The following is a 20,004-nucleotide window of genomic DNA, read 5'->3' as shown; positions in this document are numbered from 1 at the left end:
TTGGTAGTTCTGCGCAGAATTGAGTTAAAAATCTGCGCATTATGAATGATTTTGAGAGTATTATAACTAAAACCTTAATATATGAAATAAAAAGTAACATAATAATAAAAGTAATATAATAATTTAATGTTTGCAATGCAAATTCAATTAGATCTACTTTATTTGGTAAACAAAGCAAGTCTCTTATATAATATGTCTACTATAAGACAGAAAATATACTTTACAAACTGTATTGTAAATAAATCATATGAACATTTTCATATTAGTCAATAATAAAACAAAAATAAGTTTAAAAACTGAATACATTTACACACATTTACACATGTAAATAAACAGAATCAATGATGGGCTAAAAATCTGTGGAATTCTGCGCACACAGATTCCATGTGGGCCTACTTTAACGGATTTATCTGTCAGACCTGTAATTTACAGAAATTGTTTTAACTGCTGGGACAATAGGTGCATTTTAATTTTAACAGAAAACTGATTTGTTTCTTTTAGTGACTATCAACGGTGGAAATTGTGCTGAAAAATAATACTCAAATAAAAGTACCATTACTTGCCCAAAAATGTAGTGTAAGTAAAGTATCTGTTGTAAATATTACTCAAAGTATGAGTAAAAAGTAAACCTTTCAAAAGTTCTCAAGAGTAGTGAGTAGTGAGTATTACGCTGTGAGATGCTGTTGATGTGTCAATTTGTGCATGTGCGTGTGTGAAAATGTAACATTCTGTAGTGCATTTAGTGATTGTTTAAGGTCATTTGGTAATTTCAGTCATCATACAGTAGACATCCACCATCTCATCAGTGACATGAAGTCTAGACACTCTCGGTTATTGCATGTAACGATTTTGTCTTAAGGTTGTTCTGTATAATGCGATTTGATTGGATGGCAATCACAGAACTGATTATTCATTTTCTAGTACTCTACTTCTACTTCTTTTTTACTAGCAAATCACCATAGACAAGAAGAAGAATAAAGTAGGTTGAAGGAAAGTATAGAGTGGAGTAAAAGTACTGATACACCATTAAAAATGTACTCAAGGGAAAGTAAAAGTACACATTTTTAAAAACTCTAGACTAGTAAAGTACAATTCCTGAGAAAAACTACTCAATTACAGCAATTTGAGTATTTATAATTTGTTACTTCACACCACTGGTGATGACTATATGCCATCGAATCTCTAATGGTTTCTTGCCTGTGTACTCACTTCATCGCTTCCCAATTGCCATGTTTATCTTGAACCTGCACTAGGCCTATCTCTCTCCTGACACTGATATTCAAAGGCGGAAACTGGCGTTTCACAACCACATGTTATACATGATCTTTGTGTCTTTATAGCTGCCATAATAAGGCTAAGATAACATTCAGCTTACAATTTAAACAGCAAAGAACCTACAGTGATCATGTTTCACAGAGGTGAAATGTTACATTTTACATTGTTGAAAAAGAAACAGGAACTAAAAAATGTAATAAATTAAATGTGAATTTTTTTTGTGTATAGTCAGTGAAATTTTTTCAGTGTATATTAAACTCATTTGCTCATTGTCTGTTTTCTTTTAGGGCTGCATGGTGGCGCAGTGAGTAGCACGATCACCTCACAGCAAGAAGGTCGCTGGTTCAAGCCTTTCTGTGTGAAGTTTGCAGTTTCCTCCGGGTGCTCCGGTTTTCCCCCACAGTCCAAAGACATGCATAGGTGAATTGGGTAGGCCAAATTGTCCATAATGTATGTATGTGAATGAGTCTGTATGGATGTTTCCCAGTGATGGGTTGCAGCTGGAAGGGCATCTGCTGTGTAAAACATATGCTAGATAAGTTGGCGGTTCATTCCGCTGTGGCGACCCCAGATTATTAAGGGACTAAGCCGAAAAGAAAATGAATGAATGAATGTTTTCACTTAAAGTCTTTAAATTTTATATTAAGCCTTGAAGGGCTTGATAAATCAATATAATTCAATAATTCATATATAATTCAATAACCATTACCATATTAATTACATAAAACATATTTAGCACAGCCTTGTATGCTTAATTTGAACAAGAAAAATATATTATAATATATTAAATAAAGCAAAAATTGAACTTTCTCAAGCATAAACATGTTACAACACCAATTTTTTTTTTTTATTATTAAATTAAGCAGACTGATTGTATTTCTTGAAAAGGAATGCTTTATCTAATGATCAGCCAGATAACAGTATAATTCCAAAAGGAAAATGACTTTAGAATTAGAAGGTTCTGTCTGCATTTGCTCGGTTTTTTTTTACCCTAATTTGCAAATTTAAGAGAATTTTGATCATTTACATTTAGAGTACATTTAGGCTCTCTGTCATGTTAATGTATGAAAGAGAACTACTATACACATATTGTTTACTATATGGAATGCAAAAACTTTAAAGCTAAATATCTCAAAATCATTTAGAAACAGACAGAACCTTATAATTCTAGGGTGACTAAGTGAGCTAAACAAACTGGTGTTATTTGTACCTTTCTTTTTCTTTCTTTCTTTCTTTCTTTCTTTCTTTCTTTCTTTCTTTCTTTCTTTCTTTCTTTCTTTCTTTCTTTCTTTCTTTCTTTCTTTCTTTCTTTCTTTCTTTCTTTCTTTCTTTCTTTCTTAATTTTAAATTAGCCGTAGTCATCTGAATCCCAAAGCTTTCATATGAGCAGTAAGTACCACCAGGTTTATGATTCAGAATCATTTCACTGAAAAGAATCAATTCAACAAAACGACTCATTTGTGATTCAGATGTTAGTTTAAAACCTGGTAATCAAGTCTGTTTTGTAAACATCGTTATTAGGTCAATGATATGAGTTTTCCATTAGAGGGCACAATCACCCTGTTTTTTTTTAACCAGGCCACACGACATGTAATATCTGTTCTACTTCATAATAAATCCCTCCCATTCTATGAATTCCAAAATCTTGGCCATACTTCTTTAAAGACATTTTCTCAGACATGAAACATAACAGACACAAATTTATGATGATTTAACTTTAATAATCTTCAATAAAATATAATATAGAATTTGAATAGACTATAACATACAAAATAAATAATCTAATACAAAAATGACACACAAAAACCTCATATGATATACTGGAACTATTTCTCATATCAAAATATAGTAAATGTTGCTTGTGTCCAAACTCATACTTGTGCTTGATTAAATGTCCATTTAAATCTGGGCACTTTCAAGCAGACATAAACTTCCATTAGAAATCATAAGAACAGAGCGTCTGAGCACTCCATTCATTTGTGTCAACCTTCATGATGTAATGACAGAGAGTTACAGTATGGGCATCAGAAATGTGTGTGTGATTATTGTTGACAGTCTGTTGTCTGATAGAGACACATGTATGAATCAGCCATCAGTCTGCGCACCGCCTCACTGCACTGACTCAGATCTGCTGAGCTGATCTCCTCTTCAGACTGTGACAGAAAATCTCCTACCTCAGGACAAGACCTGATCACAGGAACGCTGTAGCCTTTGTTGTCATCACCTAAGAATACAAAAAAAAAAAACATGATAAATAAATAAAACATTATCTTATGCAAAAAGAATAAAATGAAGGATTTTCAGAAAGGTTTGTGAAATCTCAATGCTGATTGTTTAAATATAATAAATTTAAAGGGACAGTTCACCCAAAAATGACAACTCTGCTTTAATTTTATCTTGTTCCAACCCCCTTTGAACTTCTTCCTTCTGTTGAACACAAAAGTAGATATTTTGAAAAATACCGATAGGAACCAGCATTCTTCAAAATATCTTCCTTTGTGTTCAAAACTCAAGAAACTCAAAGGTTTAACCCTTGTGCACTGTTTAAATTTACTACCCTTTTGTTATGTTAGGGATGAAAACATTTACTGTGAACTGGATTTTTTTAACCTTTTATCACAGTCTTAGACATGTAAACGATTAGAAACAACACTGGCTTTGATGCATTATTAGATTTTCATTTTTTTTCTCTCTAATTTACTGTTGGTGGCTGTTTATTCTCCATTGACTTCCATTATAACCACATTTGATGGTGCATAAATACAGTCTTTGTTTTTATTTACTCCATGTAGATCTGAGAGCTGATCTGCGTATTTGATTTTCTCAGACACATCAAGGTAAGTGCGTAAAGGTCACTCTCACACTCTCACACACTCACAGACACACATACACACACTTTAATTTGCTGTTATACTCCATATAAAATCCAGAAACTAAGATTTTTTTTGCACAGGCCTATCTAAAGGGTTAATGGTTCCAACTGATGATCAACAATAAAAATGACAAAATTTTACCAAAAATGCATGATTATATGGTGTCATGGTTTTGTAATCAAAAAATGTGGTTATAATGGAAGTCAATGGGGCAAGAACAGCCACTAACAGTAAATTAGAGAAAGAGAGAAAAAGAAAATGAATCAAAAACAATGCATCAAAGGCAATGTTGTTTCACATGTCCAAGACTTTGATAAAAGGTAAAAAGAAATCCAGGCCACAGATACTTTTTATTTTGAAAATACGTCATTTTGTGTGTTTTTTTTCACCAAATCAGTGACATCATTTATGAATTTGGCAATTAAAGAGTAAAAATCCTGTAATGTTACTAAGCAATTTAGTAGTTTTGGAACAGGACTGAGGCTGATTAACAAAGTTATGCAAAATGTAAAACATTTGTATCTGATGCATTTTTACAGCAGTTTAATTTAGTGGATGTTTTCATCCCAAACATAATCCTTGAGTATCCTTGAGTTTTTTTTAAAAATTAAAAGTATTTTCTCAAAATATGTGGCAAAATAAGATTTGTCACCAACAATTATTCTGCTAGCTGAAACACAGAAAAAGTTATGGCCAAATTAAGACTCAAAATCACCCCAGAGTGGATGAAAACATCCCCAAGAGTACATACAAGTTAAGTAAATGATGATGTAATTTTCATTTTCGGCTGAACCTTTCCTTTAAATAATTCAGGGATTATACGCTAATAAAAAACACCATTAAGCTTTTTATTTGGCATTTTATTTCATTTTTGTAAATAACAATCTTTTTCTTAAGTGTGAAGTATACTTTGATTTTTTTTAATGTAGAGCGTTTCAAAATGTACTTCATTTGATAGCTTGCATGAAAAAGGGCACTCAACGCATGAGCACTAGAAAATTTCATCCTTGTATTAAGCGATAAATATTAATTGCAGATCATATCTCTTAATTCCCTCACACAGGGTGTCACGGTAGCGCAGTGAGTAGAACGATCGCCTCACAGCAAGAAGGTCGCTAGTTCGAGCCTTGGCTGGGTCAGTTGGCATTTCTGTGTGGAGTTTGCATGTTCTCCCTGTGTTCGCGTGGGTTTGCTCCGGGTGCTCCGGTTTCCCCCACAAGTACAAAGACATGTGGTACAGGTGAATTGGGTGAGCTAAATTGTCTGTAGTGTATATGTGTATATGGGTGTTGTCTAGTGATGGGTTGCAGTGTAAAACATATGCTGGATAAGTTGGCGGTTCGTTCCGCTGTGGCGACCCCAGATTAATAAAGGGACTAAGCCAAAAAAAAAATTAATGAATGAATGAATAATTCCCTCACACATGAACTCGGTCAATATAGGTGTTGTTGAAATTACGTCAAAACGTAATTACGAAATTCTGAACAAAAATGCACATTTTAAAGACGTTAGATCTTACCGCATCGATCAGCCATGCTGTCAAAGAAGATCCAGGATCGTGGATCAGGCCCGTATTTGACAAAAGACACATAATGGCTGGTGTTTATACACAGAACTGCAAAGAGCTGCATCTGGTGCCTTTGAACAGGTGCATCTTCTGGAGGACAATCTGGAAGTGTAAGTTTCTGAGGAGTGTGTTCCTGTCGGGAGGGATGATTGTGAACCTGAAGAAGGCAAGACAGAAAAAATGTTTAAGTTTAGGGATTAAAAAGCAATACATACATACACATACACAGCAAAATCCAAACAATAAAATGTACTCAGTTTAGATAGTATTTGGTCCCTCTCTAAATTGCGTTAAAGTTATTCAAAGTAATGAGACAATGAAAGGATTAATTAGGTGATGATTGAGCACTGATGATGAACACCTGCTGTTAATAAACAGAAATACAGAAGAGAAACCAAAACTACAGCAGACTTCAGTCACAGCCTTAGATGAAATCAGCTGAAATATAATACATTGAATCTCTCAAAATCTCAGCAGAGGATCAACTCGATCATTAAGCAACTCCACAAACAGCAGCTTTACTCATTACCACTCTGTTTGCCCTTATTTAAAGAGGGACCAAATACTCTCTGAACTGAGTAAATGTTACTCAGAGGATTTTTCGATTTTTTTTCTTTTTTAACTATTTCCCAAATTGTGTTTAACAAAGCAAGGAAATTTTTACAGTATGTCCGATAATATTTTTTCTTCTGGAGAAAGTCTTATTTGTTTTATTTTGGCTAGAATAAAAGCCGTTTCTGATTTTCTAAAAAACATTTTAAGGTCCAAATTATTAGCCCCTTTAAGCAATTTTTTTTCTGATAGTCTACAGAACAATCCATCGTTATACAATAACTTGCCTAATTACCCTAACCTGCCTAGTTAACCTAATTATCCTAGTTAAGCATTTAAATGTCACTTTAAGCTGTATAGAAGTGTCTTGAAAAATATCTAGTCAAATATTATTATCTGAAATAAGTTATTAAGACTATTATGTTTAGAAATGTGTTGAAAAATCTTCTCTCCGTTAAACCAGAAATAGCGGGGGGAAAAAAACAGGAGGGCTAATAATTCAGGGGGGCTAATAATTCTCTGTACTTCAACTGTATGTGAAATTGAATATAACCTTCTATGTAATTAATGTAATTTTCATATACACTACTGGTCAGTTTGGGATCATTTTTATTCATTTTTTAAAATGTTTTTTTTAAATAAAAAATACTCTGTTCATAAAGGCGGCATTTATTAAATGTAAAAACAATTGTTAATTGGTAAATACTTATTTATTAAATATTTATTTATTAATCATTGTATGTAGTCTTAAATGAAATTATTACTCCAGTCATTATTGATTTTACTACTATTACCATTAATAATAGTATTAATAATAGTAATAATAATAATTATAAACATTAGAGTGATTTCTGAAGGATCATGTGACTCTAAAGACTGGATCAATGAAGCTGAAGATACATCACTAAAATCACTGGAATAAATTCATCCATTCATTCATTTTCTTTTCGGCTTAGTCCCATTATTAATCTGGGGTCGCCACAGCGGAATGAACCACCAACTTATACAGCATATGTTTTACGCAGTAGATGCCCTTCCAGCCACAACCCAACACTGGGAAACATCCATACACACTCATTCAAACACATACACTACGGACAATTTACTACTCAATTTGCCTAACCAATTTACCCATACCACATGTCTTTGAACTGTGGGGGAAACCGGAGCACCCGGAGGAAACCCAAGTGAACATGGGGAGAACATGCAAACTCCACACAGAAATGCCAACTGACCCAGCCAAGGCTCAAACCAGCGACCTTCTTGCTGTGAGGCAATCGTGCTACTCACTGCACCACTGTGACGCCCCACTTGAATAAATAACTAAATTAAATTATTTATTAATTTATCATTAAAATTAAATGAAACAACTTTTGAACATTTTATAGTGCAATAACATTTCACAATTTGACAATTTGTTCTGTATTTTTGATGAAATAAATGCAGCCTTGGTGAGCAGGAGAAGCGTATTTTAAAACATTAAAAATCCTACTGACCCCAAACGTTTGACTGCTAGTGTATTTCCATGTATCAGATTTCTATATAAAATTATTATTATATTATTTCATAAGAATACAAATTCCATTGGATTTTGCTTCAGGTGCACTACCTGTGTGTTGCAGGTGGAGCAATACTGCTTAATTTTGCCTGGCTGAAGCTTCCGGTCCATCAGGCATTGCACGCACTCATATTCAGCCAGATGACCACACAGAAAACACTCCCGAGGAGCTGACAGAGAAAACAGAAGAAGCATAAGAGGTACTGCAACCTGCAACACTCCAATATCTGATTCCACAAAACAAACATTATCAGGAGCAGATTTCATTTACAAGCATGTTTGTTACACACTCACAACAATGCAATATGTCTGTGATGTCCAGATCTGTTGAGGGAATGATTTTAGGGAACATCTTGAACTTCTTTCCAAATCGTGGCATCTGAACTATAAGGCAGGATGGAATCTAAAATGAAAAGGTTTGATAAATAATGAATACTTTTGTTCGGAAACGCATGCTAAATACGTAAGTAATGAACAAACCTCTTCAAACTTTAGATCACTTGTTACAAAAGACATCTCAAGCAGCTGTTGAACTGAAGGCACGGCTGCGACCTGATTCTTCTCTACAATGATCTGATGCATAAAAGCTTCCTGTGGAAACTCTCCTTGTGACCTAAAAAAAGTAAAAACAGGTGTTCAGATGTGCGGTTAATGCTTGTTTACACAAAATGTATGGTACTTTCAAAGGTTGGTACATTTAAAAAAAATAAGTCTCTTAAACTCTTCAAAACTGTGATTATTTGATAAAAACACACTGAAATTGCATACTGTGAATTGCTAAAAATGTTTTCTATTTTAATATATTTTAACATGTAAATTACTGCATTTTTCAGGGTCACATGATCCTTTAGAAATCATTGTAATACAGTTGAAATCAGAATTATTAGCACTCTTTTTAATTTTTTTTTTCTTTTAAAAATATTTCCCAAATGATGTTTAACGTTCATTAATTTTCTTTTCTGCTTAGTCCCTTTATTAATCTGGGGTCGCCACAACGGAATGAACCACCAACTTATCCAGCATATGTTTTATGCAGCAGATGCCCTTCCAGCCGCAACCCATCTCTTGGAAACATCCATACACACCCACTCACACTCATACACTACGGACAAGTTAGCCTTCCCAATTAACCTGTACTGCATGTCTTTGGACTGTGGGGGAAACCGGAGCACTCGGAGGAAACCCACGCGAGCGCAGGGAGAACATGCAAACTCCACACAGAAATGCCAACTGACCCAGCCGAGGCTCGAACAAGCGACCTTCTTGCTGTGAGGCGACAGCACTACCTACTACCTACTACTCCTATTTCAGCTAGAATAAAAGCAGTTTTTAATAAAAAAAAAACATTTTTATAAACATATATGTATATGTTAATTATATCTAAATATTTTCTGTTTTTATTTGTTTTTTAATTAATATTTTTTTCCAAAAAAAAAAAAAAAAAAAACGTTTTTACTACATTTTATTAATGTGATTAATTTTGGAAATCTGTTTTATACATGTTTATGCATGTTTTTGTACATACAGTTGAAGTCAGAATTATTAGCTCCCCTTTGATTTTTATTTATTTTTTTTATATTTTAATATTTATTACATTTTTTTAAATATTTCCCAAATGATGTTTAACAGAGCAAGGAAATGTTCACAGTATGTCTGATAATATTTTTTCTTTTGGAGAAAGTCTTATTTGTTTTATTTTGGCTAGAATAAAAGCAGTTTTGAATTTTTAAAAACCATTTTAAGGTCAAAATTATTAGCCCCTTTAAGCTATTTTTTTCGATAGTCTACAGAACAAACCATCATTATGCAATAACTTGCCTAATTACCCTAAGCTGCCTAGTTAACCTAATTAACCTAGTTAAGCCTTTAAATGTCACTTTAAGCTGTAGAAAAATATCTAGTCAAATATTATTTATAGTCATCATGGCAAAGATAAAATAAATCAGTTATTAGAAATGAATTATTAAAACTATTAAGTTTAGAAATGTGTTGAAAAAATCATCTCTCCGTTAAACAGAAATTGGGGAAAAAAATAAACGGGGGGCTAATAATTCTGACTTCAACTGTATATTTATTTTTTGCCATACATATTATAATAAAATGTGCAAACAGATTGCAATGATCAGAGGGGTCTGGATGCAGACCTGGTGCAGTGCAATCTGAACTGCATCCAATGCTTTTGAGTGCTCTCACCTAACCCCACCCCTAACCCTACCCAATCACAGTGACATCACTAGTTTCATTGAGTACATTGTGTCTGACATTGCATCACTGAGATATGCAGTCTCATCTTGCATCATCAAGGCTGCACCCAAATACTATTGGCAATGATACATACCTGATTTTGAGCAAAGGCTCTATGTGTAACACATGCTGTAGCAGTAAAGTGATGAACTCCTCTGGATCTGAAGGAAGTAGCAGTAAAAAGTTTTAGGGTAATATTCCCTTTAAGCCACAGATGAAAAACCTGCAGGTCTGCATCAAAAAAGTAAATGACCACTATAGGGCGAGTAATACCTTTCTCCTCTGAAGCAAAAGATTTGCAGCCCAGTTGTTCACGAAACTTCATCACATTCTCAGCTGGAACAAAGCCTGATCTGTGGAGAGAAACAGAGATTGTATTAAATCATCTGTGTCTATAAACACCAAATATATTCACACAAAGAGTTTCATACAGAAATTTGCTAAATGAAAATATATGCAAATTACATATATAAGGCAAACAAGTTCATATTTGAATTTTACATATACAAAATATGTCATATTTGCAACATATATTTCAAAACATTGCAAAAATGGCCGCTTATATATGGTATATTTTTTTCAACCATTGAAATTGCAAACATATTCTATATAAGCCAAATATGAACACATACAATTAAATCTAATATATTTGAACATATATGTACATGTTTGTAATTCCAATGGTTGGAAAATACAGCAGGGAAAATAAGTATTGAACACGTCATGTTTTTTCCTGGGAATAATATTCCAAAACGATCTGTTGACATAGAGTTGAACCAGATTTTGGTAAAAATCCAAACAATACAAACATAAAAATTAATCAAAATAAAATTCTGAATGTGTATATTCAATGTGTAAAATGAGTATGTTTAATAACAATGAAATTACACAAAGAGAAAGTACCGAACTACTGAAGCATATTTAATACTTTATATGAAAGGGTTCTTTGGTGATGGCAGCTCATTCTCATACGGAGAATGAAGTCTTCAACAGGGTGTAAATATCTTGATGGTTTTGTGTGTCCTGTCTATCAAATCTGATCTTTATTATGTATTTTATATTGGATTCAAGTCAGGTGATTGGCTGGGCCATTCTACAGCTTGATTTTCTTTCTCTGAAACCATTTGAGAGTTTTTTTGGCTGTGTTTTGGATCATTGTCTTGCTGAAATGTCCACTCTGGTATCATCTTCATCATTCTGCTAATGTGGATGATGGACTGAAGCAGATAATAAGCATTTACAATGACGAAGGACAGAAGGTTGCTGAATATCTACTGAGAGATTTCAGCTGCTGTCTTTCACTGCCTTTCTACACCTTGCTTTCCTCATGATTTCTATATTCTTGTGACATTTCATTTAATCATGCATACCTTAATTAATAAACTAATTTGATTTGTTTTCTTTTTATATGGATTTTCTTGGTTGTTACCAACATCTGAGGAAAATTTCAAGTCAACGGCACCTTTAGAAATATTTTTTCTTGGAAAAATGGGTGACGTGTTCAATACTTAGTTACCCACTGTATATATAAGCAGTCATTTTTGCAATATTTCAAAATATATGTTCCATATACGATGTTTCTTATATATATGTAAAATCTTAATATGAACTTGTACAGTTGAAGTCGAACTTTTAGCCCACCTGTGAATTCTTTTTCACGTTTCTCAAATTATGTTTAACAGAGCAAGGAAATTTTCACAGTATGTCTGATAATATTTTTTTCCTCTAGAGAAAGTCTTATTTGTTTTATTTCGGCTAGAATAAAAGCAGTAAAAAAAATTTAAAACCATTTTAAGGTCAAAATTATTAGCCCTTTTATTTAGCTATATTTTTTTACGATAGTCTACAGAACAAACCATCGTTATACAATGATTTGCCTAAATACCCTAACTTGCCTGATTAACCTAATTAACCTAGTTAAACATTTAAATGTCACTTTAAGCTAAATATTAGTATCTTAAAAAATATCAGGTTATTAAAACTATTATGTTTAGAAATGTGTTGAAAAAAAACTAGTTTTTTTCTGTTAAACAGAAATTGGGGAAAAATATACAGGGGGCTAATAATTCAGGAGGGCTAATAATTCTGGCTTCAAGTATATGTCATATATTTAATGCCTTATATCAGATTTCTATGTGGGTTGTTTGCCCTACAAACATGAGCTTTGATATAATGAACTATCATACGCACACACCAAGCTATTCAGAGCATCTACCTGCGTAAACAGTTCACGATGTCCCGTCTTAAAATGTGAGAAACGCCTTTCTCGCTGTCTGCTGATCTGTTAAAAATTCTGTCAAAAGCTATGGATGACGTGAAGAGACTGTAATAAGACAGAAGAGAGAAATTGCATCATGCAACATGAACGCAACATGAAATATGATACACACAGTGGTTATTGAGATGCCTACCTAAACAGAGTAGCATCTAGATAGCAGGAGTTGAAGTGACCTTGGATCCCCTTCATTCTGCCGACCAGATGAGACAAAACATCTTGCTCAGCAACAGGAGGAACGTCTTCATCCAAATCCTCCATAAGTGTGGCTAAGGGGAAAGAAAAAATACATAAATAATCTTAATGTAATGTAATGTAACATGAATTTATATAGCACATTTATTGTGTATGCCCATACACCCAAAGCGTTTCACAATAATGGGGGGCGGGGGGATGTCTCTCCACATCACCACTAGTATACAGCATCCACTTGGATGATGCGATGGCAGCCACAGTACAAAAGCGCCAGCGCACTCACCACACACCAGCTATTGGTGGAGTAGAAAGACGGTGATAGAGCCAATTCGGTGAATGGGGATGATTGGAAGGCCATGATGGGTAAGGGCCGATGGAGGTAATATGGCCAGGACACCAGGTTTACATCTTTACGAAAAGTGCCATAGGATTTTTAATAACCACAGTGAGTCAGGACCTCGGTTTAACGTTTCATCTGAGAGACTGCACTCACTGACAGTACAGTGTCTTCTTCAATATACTTGGGCATTGGGACTCACACAGACCCCAGGTTGAGCACCCCCTGCTGGTCTCACTAACACCACTTCCAACAGCAACCTAGTTTTCCCATGTGGTCTTCAGGCCATTCTAAAGTCACATGGAAGATTTTGACAATACTTTTCCTCCCTTTTCTGGACTTTGAGCATCTCAGGACCCTTGTTGTCTATTAAGGATGAGAGAGCTCTCAGATTTAAAATATCTTAAAGAAACAGTCCTATTTTTGCCTAGGAATTAGCAACTTTTCATTTTCCGTCAGTCTTAGGACATGATGTAACTACAGAGAAGTCAAGCTTTAAATGGGAAAATTATAGAAATGTTTTAATTTTGCAAATGGTCTAATCCGATTCAATGATCTATGCATAAGTTAAGCTAAGAGGGCTCCTGCCAGACCTTGAGATTGGCTGAATGGAATAAAAAAAATGCTAAAACGCAACTGTTTAACTCTAGGGGAGATGTCAAATTAATTTCCAAAAAAGTGGAATGTTTCTTTAATTTGTGTTCAGAAGATAAACAAAGATCTCAGGGATTTGAGCCACATCCATATCACCGGTTACTCACTGAAGATAAACAGAGCTGAGCCTGGTCAGTACCTGAATGGGAGACCACATGGGAAAACTAGGTTGCTGCCAGAAGTGGTGTTATTGAGGCCAGCAGGGTGAGCTCAACCTGTGGTCTGTGTGAGTCCTAATGCCCCAGTATAGTGAAGGGGGACACCATACTGTCGGTGAGCGCTTTCTTTCGAATGAGACATTAAACCGAGGTCCTAACTCTCTGTGGTCATTAAAAATCCTATGGCACTTATCATAAAGAGTAGGGGTATAACCCCTGTGTCCTGGCCAAATTTCCTTTACCGGTTCTTGCCCATCATGGCCTCCCAATCATCCCTATCCACTGAATTGGCTCTATCACTGTCTCTCTACTCCACCAATAGCTGGTGTGTGGTGACCGCACTGGTGCTTTTGTCCTGTGGCTGCCATCGCATCATCCAGGTGGATGCTGCACACTGGTGGTGGTGTGGAGAGCCCCCCTCCTCATGATTGTGAAGCGCTTTGGGTGTATGGCCCTACACAATAAATGCGCTTTATAAATACAAATTGCATTTGGAATGATATAAAGATGACTAATTAATAACATAATTTATATAATATTTTTAAATTAACAGCTAATTTAATCAGGCTTTTGTGCAGCTTTACATTTGTGCGCAGAATATGATCAGTCATGTAAAGAGTGACGTTTCCTTTCTACTCTGCAGCCAGCCACCAGGGCACAATCAAATGTTTTGGTTTCACTTTTCAGGATGTGTTCCATTGGTTGCAAAATAGCAGGTCAGAGTTCCCCAGATTTTAGCTTTGTGCTGCATCCATGGCATGCCATAATTACCATGATAAAAAACAAATAAAATAAAATCTCAGTTTGCAAGCTGTAATTATGCGTTCTACAAGGATATGAAAGTTGGAATCTCGTAATTATGACAATTACAACATTTGCAGCAAAATTTGCATAAGATTGGATTTTCTGTCTCCTGTATCTGCATGTGCAAACTGAAGAGAATTTATATTTATTGTTTTTTTGTTTATGACTTTATTTGTTTTTGTTCTTTTCTCATGTTGATTTCCTTTAATCTTTGTAGTTTTAAAAAAATATATATTTCTTCCAATGTTTAACAGATGGTTAAGCCCATAATTGCTGAGATATGAAATAAAGCAGATGGGTCTCACCTGAGGAAATATTGAGTGGTTTCAGCATCTCATCCGGAATTAACAGAAATCTACTGTCTGGTTTGCAGTTGGTCAGCGGCACGAACAAGGCTTTATTCACCTCACAGGTAAAATACCGCTTTGTTCCCAATGTCCCATCTGAACAAGTCGTCGCCTCTGTGTCCTAACAGAATTTGAGGGGCATTTTTTAACAATTTGCATGCATAAAACACCACACAGACACAAGAGAGGGAAAAAAGAGTCATTGCTCACAAGCTCAAGTCCTGCCCAGCAGTTTTTCTTTCCTTCTGGAACCCCAATCCATCTGATAACCCCATACACGGTCAGTCCATTCAAAGACAGGACCTCTGCCATGGAGCCCACCTCCAGAGAATAATGGGACAAGGCCTGAATGGATTCGGACGCATCCTTTTTTAAGAGAACACTTCCTTTTTTAGCATTGCGTGAGTTGAGAGCAGGCAATGAATTGAGGAGGGAAACTGCTTTCCTCTTCAAACCTAAAAGGGGAAAACACATCAATCATATATGATCACTTGACTTCTTTCCTTAATTCATTGCATCATTCATGGCTCATAGTCTTTCCAGTTTAAGATAAGAATCTTTTCCGCGTTCTAGTCATTTAATTAACTCACACTCTCTTAAAGAGAGAGTTCACCCACAAATTAACATTTACACAGCATATACTCACCCTCAAGTTTCTATTTTTTTGTTGAACACAAAAGTAGATATTTTGAAGAATGTTGAACACGTAGAACTTTGATTTTCATAGAAAAAAATGTATGGAAGTCAATTCTGGTTTCTAATACTCTTCAAAATATATTTGTTGTTCAACAAAAAAAAAAACCCAAACAGGTTTGAAACTAACAGTGGGGGAGTAAACGATTTATATGAATCTTTTCTGTTTTGGGTTTTTTAATATGGGCAAAAAAGGTACTGACCTAAATCAATGGCATCTCTCAGTGGTATTCTGGTGTTTAAATCAGAAGGAGCCACTTGCAGAATATCAGCCGCACTGAAGAAGGGCAGAGGAGATGTCTTCTTCAAAGAAATTTCATTCTCAGTCTCCTGAGTAAAAAAATCAACAGATTTTAAGAGATCAAGTGCATTCTGTTCTGTCAGTTGCAATAATGCAACTATTCCCTTTGTATTTCAAGAATTCTGTTAATGTGATCGAGCGGCAGATTAACACATATTTCAGAGTTGAAAAGTGCATGTACTGGTTATGTAATTCTATTTATATCATGTTATGGATCATGTATTTATTTCGATGCAAACATTTCCTGTAAAGTTTCCTGTATAGACGTTTCCTCTATATGCAAAATTGTCTGTAAAAGTCATTCATTTATTCATTCATTTTCTTTTTGGCTTAGTCCCTTTATTAATCAGGGATCGTCACAGCGGAATGAACCGCCAACTTATTCAGCATTAGTTTTACGCAGCGGATGCACTTCCAGCTGCAACCCATCACTGGGAAACACCCATACACTCTCATTTACACACATACACTATGGACAATTTAGCTTATCCAATTCACCTATAGCGAATGTTTTTGGACTTGTGGGGGTAACTGGAGCACCCAGAGGAAACCCATGTGAACACGGGGAGAACATGCAAACTCCACACAGAAATGCCAACTGACCCAGCCAGGGCTCGAACCAGTGACCTTCTACACATGCATTATTGTTTGTAAAATAAATTAAACCAAACTAATATGAGTAATAAAAGTAAAAATGTGACCATAAAATAAATTACTTGAATAATATATATATATATATATATATATATATTTATATATATATATATATATATATATATATATATATATATATATATATATATATATATATATATATATATATACAATGTTTACAATGCAAAAAAGTCAACTGCATGTAATTCTTCACTTCTATCACGATTTTTCCTGTGATAGTTTACCCAAAAATGAAAATGTACTCACTTTGAGTGATTTGAGTGAACTTGAATTTCTTTCTTCAGTTGAACACAAGATAAAATATTATGAAGAAAGCTTAAAACCTGTAACCACTGACATCCATAGTAGGAAAACCTAACAGAAATATCTACTATGGAAGTCAATGGAAACAAGTTTCCAGTTTTCTTAAATATTTTTATTTGTTTACGAAGCACATATAGGGAGAATAAGTGATGACAGAATTTTCATTTTTGGCTGAACTATCTTTTTTTCTTTTTTTTACAAACATTTCAGGATTCTTTTTCATTAATGAATGTAAACATTTTTCCATCAAAATAAGTTCTTTCCTCACCACCAGCTCTAGCTCAAAGCCCAGCACCTTCAAGTCTCCCGGTTTGTCTTTCTTGCCTATTTGAACCAGATTCTTGACCAGGCACGGCTGAAAGCTCTTCTTATGTTTGACCATCACCAGATCATCCCGCGCCAGCTCACAGATGGCAGAGAACAGCTGGAGGTTTCCCAGAAGCTCCAGCCTCCTGCTGGCGGGACACACCAACATCAGCAGCCCAGCCTGGTGCCTCGACAGCGGGTAAGTGTCGTGTTTCTTTACCGTCCCGCTGCTCCTAGTGCTGCCTCCTCCTCCATAAACCATCCCAATCAGCTCTCCTTCTGTTGTCTCCGCGTCTGCTCGCCCGATGGTCCCGCGGGACAGGCCTTTCTTGTTTCTCCTCAGGACGATGAAGTACCGCTGCTCATTGAGCTCCATGTTGAATGACGAGTGTTTGATGAACACAGAGCTGCCGGGAGATCAGTGACAGCAGAGTGTGAGAGCTGTCACTTATCAACTGGATGGACGGTGATGTCATCAACATTCCTCTTGTGACGTGTGCCAAAAAGTCATATGAGACTAGAGATCTACATCTGTGCAAAGTACATCAGTCACAGAAAAAAAGAACAAAAGAGATGATTTGTGTGCAGTGTTTTATTAATAATGTGTGATAATTGTTGTAATTTTTCCACATTTACAATGATGATTGGGAGTTTTTGTGCATATAATAAATATGATAAATGTGATAAAATATGAAAAATGTGATTATATTTTATTGAACAGGGGTCAGGAACCTTTTTTCAGCAAAGAGCCATTTCAGATTTTTTTTATCAAATGCGTTTTTTAAAGAGCCGTATGGGGTGTGTGTATATATAACAAAACCTTTATTTATTTATAAACCATTATTTATGTCCATGCACAACTCAAAAATGAACAAATATGATGCATCATAATGTATAAAGAAAGGACAATTTACAGATTTCTTTTTGCCAATGTCACTCATGAATATTTGACTTTACGTGTGTGAGGTTACAATAGAAATGTAAACTACCATAGAAATGTAAAAAGAATAACTTGCCCTTTATTGTTGTCGCGATTCAAGTTAAACCACAGCACCACATATGCGCATTGGTTGAAACATCCTTTTATTGTAAACAGAGTGCTTATTCATTTTTGCTGTAGAAAATACAATATAAAGGGAATTGTAATTGTATTTTCAATAGGAAACTGATTTCTAGTAACAGTTCTATTTTTTTTTTTTTAATCTGAAATATTATTGAAGAAAAACAGCTGGAGAGCCACATATTTTTGGTCAAAGAGCCACATGTGGCTCCCGAGCCATAAGTTCCCTACCCCTGTTATAGAAGATTAGTTCAGATTCAATTATTAAACCAGGAGTGCAATAGCAGCAAGTGCAGGATAAAGGTATGAGTTATAAGTGCAATTATAGAAAACTATGGGTAATATTTACAGATGGACGTACTATGAACATAATATACAAGCTGTATTAACTATAGTCAGATATTTACAAATGGTGAACAAGTTCCTGCATGTTTATTGTGTAGAACACAAACAAAAGAGATGAAGCACAGAAGAGATGAAGAAAGTAATACACTTACCGGCCACTTTATAAGGTACACCTATCCAACTGATCGTTAATGTAAATTTCTTATCAGACAATCACATGGCAGCAACTCAATGCATTTAGGCATGTAGACATGATCAAGATGATCTGCTGCTGTTCGAAGCGAGCATCAGAATGGGGAAGAAAGGTGATTTAAGTTACTTTGAACTTGCCATGGTTGTTTTTGCCAGACAGGCTGGTCTGAATATTTCAGAAACTGTTGATCTACTGGGATTTTCATGCACAACCATCTTTAGGGTTTACAGAGAATGGTCTGAAAAATAAAACAATATCCAGTGAGTGGCAGATCTGTGGGTGCAAATGCCTTGCTGATGCCAGAAGTCAGAGAAGAATGGCTCGAGCTGATAGAAAGGCAACAGTAACTTAAATAACCACTCGTTGCAACCAAGGTATGCAGAAGAGCATCTCTGAACACACTACACATGCAACCTAGAGGCAGATGGGCTACAGCAGCAGAAGACCACTGCGGGTGCCACTCCTGTCAGCTAAGAACAGGAAACTGAGGCTAAAATTCGCACAGGCTCACCAAAATTGGACAATAGATGATTGGAAAAACATTGCCTCGTCTGATGAGTCTCAATTTCTGCTGCGACATTCGGATGGTAGGGTCAGAATTTGGCATCAATAACATAAAAGCATGGATCCATCTTGCCTTGTATCAATGGTTCATGCTGGTGGAGGTGGTGGTGGTGTAATGGTGTGGAGAATATTTTCTTGAGCATCGTCTCAACGCCACAGCCTACCTGAGTATTGTTGCTGACCATGTCCATCCCCTTATGACCACATCTTCTGATGGCTACTTCCAGCAGAATAACCCTTCATGTCATAAAGCGTGACTCATCTCACACCGGTTTCTTGAACATGAAAATGAGTTCACTGTATTCAAATGGCCTCCACAGTCACCAGAACCCAATCCAATAGAGCACCTTTGGGATGTGGTGGAACGGGACATTTGCGTCATGGATGTGTAGCCGATTTGCAGCAACTGCGTGATGCTATCATGTCAATAAGGACCAAAATCTCTGAGGAATATTTCCAGTACCTTGTTGAATCTATGCCATGAAGGATTAAGCCAGTTATTAAGGCAAAAGGGGGTCCAACCTGATACTAGTAAGGTGTACCTAATAAAATGATCAGTGAGTGTAGAAGTAGATAGAATAGAATAGTAGCTTTTTGCATCATATATCTGACCCTGGGTTACAAAACCAATCATATTTGTAAATATTTTGAAATCTAATAATTAAACTTTCAGTTGGTGTATGGTTTGTAGGATTCTTTGTGTAGGATATGACAATATTTGGCCG

At 35.4% G+C, this 20,004-nt stretch overlaps 1 protein-coding gene across 1 annotated transcript; it reads right to left on the bottom strand.

Moving 5' to 3' along the window:
• Window positions 1-2,975: 2,975 nt before the first annotated feature.
• Window positions 2,976-17,550, bottom strand: cyldb (cylindromatosis (turban tumor syndrome), b). Its single transcript, XM_056468185.1, has 13 exons — window positions 17,080-17,550; window positions 15,736-15,862; window positions 15,050-15,294; window positions 14,798-14,960; window positions 12,481-12,613; window positions 12,285-12,392; window positions 10,343-10,422; window positions 10,164-10,230; window positions 8,306-8,438; window positions 8,120-8,228; window positions 7,877-7,995; window positions 5,668-5,872; window positions 2,976-3,499 (listed from the first exon to the last, which is right to left on the bottom strand). Exons 1-13 carry the CDS (start codon window positions 17,491-17,493, stop codon window positions 3,318-3,320), a joined length of 2,085 nt encoding a protein of 694 aa, XP_056324160.1. The 5' UTR covers window positions 17,494-17,550; the 3' UTR covers window positions 2,976-3,317.
• Between the last annotated feature and the right edge of the window lie 2,454 nt (window positions 17,551-20,004).

The sequence above is a fragment of the Danio aesculapii genome, chromosome 11 (assembly GCF_903798145.1).
Source record: "Danio aesculapii chromosome 11, fDanAes4.1, whole genome shotgun sequence".
NCBI classification, from domain to species: Eukaryota; Metazoa; Chordata; class Actinopteri; order Cypriniformes; family Danionidae; genus Danio; species Danio aesculapii.
The sequence above is the reverse complement of the archived record's forward strand: the minus strand, read 5'-3'. Positions and strand labels throughout refer to the sequence as shown.